The sequence below is a fragment of the Cervus canadensis genome, chromosome 24 (genome assembly GCF_019320065.1).
Source record: "Cervus canadensis isolate Bull #8, Minnesota chromosome 24, ASM1932006v1, whole genome shotgun sequence".
Taxonomy (NCBI): domain Eukaryota; kingdom Metazoa; phylum Chordata; class Mammalia; order Artiodactyla; family Cervidae; genus Cervus; species Cervus canadensis.
The window spans coordinates 8,141,917-8,146,870 of record NC_057409.1 but is presented as its reverse complement, the minus strand read 5'-3'; the positions used below and the strand labels follow the sequence as shown (position 1 = coordinate 8,146,870).

The window sequence follows — 4,954 nt, the reverse complement described above, 5'->3', positions numbered from 1 at the left end:
CGCAACGACACGCTTTCTGTGACGTCTCAAGAGGGCGGCCCACCTTCCGGACACCGGTCAGGAGGAAGTGGCCAATAAGGGTCCCGGGAGGCACACCCCGAGCCTGCAGCTTCCCAGAAGAGGAGACCACGTCCCAGTCAACAGTGGCCGGGCATAAAGCCCCAGCAACTAGTGTAACCCGCGCGTTGCTGCCTCATTTTCCCCCACTTACAGCCGAAAACGCAAACAGCCAGAGGCTGATAACCGGATGGAGCGAATGCGTGTCCGCGCCCGCCTTCCTTGCTTGGGCGCGCATGCCCATCCCAGAGGCCAATGGGCGAGGCGGAGGGTGGGGCTGGAGGGGCAGAGAGAAGAGCGGCAGTTGGACGAGAAGAGCCACGCCCACCACGCAACGTCTCTGCGCAGGCGCCGACCGCCAGCTCATGGTGTTTTAGACGCGTCTGCTGTCGCTCTGTTCAAATCGTGTCAGCACGTCCGACGTGGAGATTGTGAGTCTTCGTTTGGGGAAGAATAGTGAAAACCTCTTCGTCCTTAGCTTCTGCAGGAAGGCGTGCGTTGGGCCTTTCTCTCATTGAGTGAGTCGTCGACCGCTTGTGGTGGGTCTTCTGGTGACGGGTTGCCCCCGCGAGTACCTCAAGACGTGTGTATACCCGGGCCTCTGTGAGCCCCGCGGGTGGGGGAAGGAAGGTGGCAGGGCGGGAAGGCCGGCCGCAGGCGGCGCCGCTGCCTGGAAGCCAGGATGCTAGTTTTCTCCTCGACCCGGGGCCGCCTTCGGGACTCACTTCCGGAACTTAACTTTTGTTTTTTTTTTCTCGTTTGTTTTTAGGAACTGAGTTTCTGGGAAGGGGTATTCCTAGAAAGGTTAGCTGCCGGCCGAGATGTCCAGCTACGTGAACGACCTGTGGCCGAGTTCGCCGCCCAAGGCCTCGCCCTCGTCCTTGCGGTCGGGCCCGTGCAGCCGACCATCGTCGGCCTCCGGGAGCCGCTCTCCGTCCCGTTCCAGCGTCTCGAGCCGGTCGTGGTCCCGGAGCCGCAGCCCGCCCGGGCGGAGGAGCCGCTCCAGGTCTCGCTCCCGAAGGCGCCATCAGAGGAGGTACCGGCGCTACTCGCGCTCCTACTCGCGGAGCCACTCGCGTTCCCGCAGCCGCCGGTACCGGGAGAGGCACTCAGGCTCCACCCGGAGGTCCTACCGGTCTCGCAGCCGCTCCCGCGGCCGCTTGTATTACCGGAGGGCCTACGCCATCGCGCGTGGCCGGCGCTACTACGGCTTCGGCCGCACCGTCTACCCCGAGGAGCGCAGAAGCTGGAGGGGGCTATCCCGGAGCAGGTCGCGGAGCCCAACCCCCTTTCGTTTGAGCGAGAAAGGTGAGTCGTTGGAGAGGCCTTCGGGGAAAGAGGAAGGACCCCAGCGGGTTAATAGTTAAAACTCCGATATGGTTGGCGCCCAGTTTTATTTTTTTTTTTGGCGCCCAGTTTTAAAATGGACAACTTTTTTTCCCCCCTAGGGCTTAACACCGTGCGTGTTAAATGGGTCGGTGGAGGGCAGTTCTGGGTGGACCAGCTCTCAAAATGCTACTGATTTATTGACCAAGCTTTGATTATTGAGAGATGCTTACTTTGCTAAACAAAAGAGGTAGAATTCTCTTTCCATAAATAGAAGTATATTTTATACGTGGAGATACTGTTTAAATATCTTTATATTACTAGTGTAAAAACACTTTGTGATTTTGAGTTTTTTTTGGAGAAATGCTATCGGATAAATGAACATTTTGTGTTTCCTTTTGTAGATCGAATGGAGTTGTTAGAAATAGCCAAAGCCAATGCAGCAAAAGCATTAGGAACAGCCAACTTTGACTTGCCAGCTAGTCTCAGAAGTGTTCCTGTGTCTAAAGAAAGAAACCAGGAAACAGCTGTACTGAATAATGGTGAAAAGTCTGAGGTAAGTATTTTAAGTTTATTTTAAAAATAGTAATCTTCAAACTTCATCTTTAAACTTAGTATTAAAATAAATAAGATCTTCAGAAAACTACTTACCAGAAAGAGCTGATTATCCATTTTTATTTCATTTACCCTAGACTGTTTCTTGGACTGGCTAGCTAGATATAATTTAAAATAACAGACCTGACAATATTAGATAGGGTCTTTCCCATAAAAGTGGGAGACTAATGACCTTTATTTTCAGTTGACATAATCGTGATTACTTCCATAATTGTAGCTGGTACTTTGGTGATTTCTGTGTAGTTACCAAGTTTTTCTAGCTAGTTTTTTACAGAGTATCTGTAATTTTCCTTTGCAGGGTTATGTTCCCACAGATTCTGTACTCAACATACAGTATAGTTTATCTGCTTTATTTCTGTCTTATAGAAATCATGAATGTGGTCTCCAGACATTGATGAAGAAAGTCTGTTGGTAATTGATACATGCGCAAAAGCATCAGAGGTTAAACTAATTTGAAGTCTATGTGGACACACCGAAAGCTTAGTTTTTTGTTGGTAGATTCCGATGCATGCTAGAATTTGGGACAAGCACTATTTGGATAAGATACTAAAGACAATTTTTAAATGAAAGTGTACTTTGTAATGGTGGGGCGTCTGATACAGATGTCCCTTTCATAATATATGCAATATATTCCAGATATTTTGAGAGATTACAGAAGAAGAGGCCTGCTTCATTTGCAGATAAGTTTATTATAATTCTCCAGAAATGTGCAGCATAAAATGCATAGCTTTAAAGGTTTAAGATAATTAGGGATTGATACATTCAGTTAACATAGGAACGATGGGTTATCTCCTATCATGCAGACCCAGATGTGGGTTTGCCTAAGCATTAGTGGTGAACAAAGAAGAGTTGATTTTTCAGGTGATTAGGTACCCAACTGGATGGGCAAATGTCTTAGTTCTTTTGAAGCTAGGTATTTTTTGGTATGATTTTTCACAGTTACTTGAATTTATATCAGAGGAATATATACAATACTGCTTTATGGAGAATAGTGTCTTAAATCATTGAATCAATTTTGTTATGGGAAAAACTTAACAAAAGTACTATGTTATTTTAGTTTGACTGGTTAGATCAAACTTGATTTGTGTCTCTACAAGTAAATTTGTAATACAATTAGACCACTTTTTATACCTACAAGGGTATGACTTCTAAAATTTACTTTCTTTTATCTGTCTAGCTATTGGACAAGTTAACAGAAGATGGAATAAAAAATGCCAGTGAAAAGTCTTATCAGCAAAAAAGCATCGCTTTTAGCTCTAACGTAAGTATATCTAAGCACTGATCACTCAAAAGCTAGACTTGGAATGTATTTCTGTTAGGGGGCTTTATTTTTGTTAGCTTACTTGTGATGATATGAGGCCTACTAAGCCACTAAATAGAATTTTTAATACTTTTTTTGTGTGGTCCTCACAAGTGACCAATAGGTTCCTACTCTAATATGCACATTCTCAGTTTCAGTGTTTTCCCCTTTTAACTGTTCCCTTTGTCCTTTTTGATTGTTGCAATATTTTAAAATAAAATCTCAGAGTATCCTGTGATTAGAATAATCAGCTAAAGGCTTAATAAAATTTCAAAACTATCTTAATATCTCCGTATTGCAGTATGCCTTGCACGTATCTAATTTCCCCCACTAGTGTCTTGGCTTTACAGTTTGATGGAATCAAGTTGCAAGTGAGGTCCATGGCTTTGTACTTGGTTGGTGTCTTTTATTTAATGTATTCTTTTATAATGTATGTGTTTGGGAAGCTGACTTAAGAATTTGTTCTTTTTCAGAATTCTGTAGCAAAGCCTATGCTTCAGAAATCAGTTAAAGCTACTGCTGAAGAGAATTCTTCAGGATCCCCAAAAATAGATAAGAAGAAAAGTCCATATGGACTGTGGATACCTGTCTAAAAAAAGCCAATAGCTAAGGTTGCCTGAAATGCACTTTTTTTTGCAAGTTTGTGTTTCTAGCATTATTCCATTCTTGTGAACCATTTAGTGGTGGTGGTGCAATAACAAATGACAACACAAAAATATGTAAATACTTAATTTAAATAATGTTTTAGATTTCTCTTACAGATGGGAGATAGCACAGATGGACCACAGGTTACACACAGGTGGGATTCTTGTATATTTACACTTGGTAAATGTTTTATATAATATGGATCTGTTATGTAGAAGTGAACTTTTTAAAAGCAAACAGTAATTGAACTGTTCATGTTGTAAATATTTTCTTAATAAATTTAAAAAAAAAATTATTTTAGTCTCTCTTGATTGTGTATATTTTACATAATGTGTTTTTATTTAATGAAGAAGAATGGGGCAATATCTCCTTTAAAACCTTCCTGCTTCCAGATCCAAATCCATGGATTGATACCATAGGGCTCAGTGACCTTACCTGGGAGTTTATGAGAAATGATGAACCTCAAGTCTCTACCCCAAATCTGAATTAGAAACTGAATCACAACCGTGTTCCCCATTGATGAAGATACTCATTAAAATCTGAGAAGTTTGGCCTTGAAGACTTAGTATTAGCATAGTGTTGTCCTGAACTGAGCCATCAGGGCAGGAAACTCAAGAGAGTGAAGTGGAATGGCTCAATGAGCTAGAAAATCAGAGGCTTAACTAAGCATGTAAAAAATTTAAAATGAGTGTTACACTAAAGATCTGGACAGTTGATTTAAACATTAGCTACAGACTTGTGGAGAAGGCAATGGCACCCCTCTCCAGTACTCTTGCCTGGAAAATCCTATGGATGGAGGAGCCTGGTAGGCTGCAGTCCATGGGGTCGCTAAGAGTCGGACACGACTGAAGCGACTTAGCAGCACAGACTTTTGTAATTTTGCCTGTTAATATAGTAGTGGATACCAGAACTAGAAAGATTTAAGTCATTTTTAGATGGTCTCTCCAAGCATTTGACTAATTGCATAAAATGTTTGAATATAAATGTAAGATGTCAGCTTAAAAAGATAGT

At 43.0% G+C, this 4,954-nt stretch overlaps 1 protein-coding gene across 5 annotated transcripts; it reads left to right on the top strand.

Annotated features, from left to right (window-relative positions):
- The first annotated feature begins 370 nt into the window (after positions 1–370).
- RSRP1 (arginine and serine rich protein 1) lies at positions 371–4,494 on the top strand. 5 transcript variants are annotated; one of them, XM_043445590.1, is made up of 5 exons: positions 371–488; positions 827–1,365; positions 1,788–1,939; positions 3,176–3,259; positions 3,772–4,494. In XM_043445590.1, the coding sequence occupies exons 2-5, from the start codon at positions 879–881 to the stop codon at positions 3,889–3,891; spliced, it is 843 nt and encodes a 280-aa protein (XP_043301525.1). In that variant the 5' UTR covers positions 371–488; positions 827–878; the 3' UTR covers positions 3,892–4,494. The 5 variants fall into 5 exon arrangements, 4 of the variants coding, with proteins under 4 accessions (XP_043301525.1, XP_043301524.1, XP_043301527.1 ...); XM_043445589.1 differs by having other exon boundaries at positions 399–596; XM_043445592.1 differs by lacking the exon at positions 3,772–4,494 and adding an exon at positions 2,365–2,409 and having other exon boundaries at positions 399–596.
- The last annotated feature ends 460 nt before the right edge of the window (positions 4,495–4,954 follow it).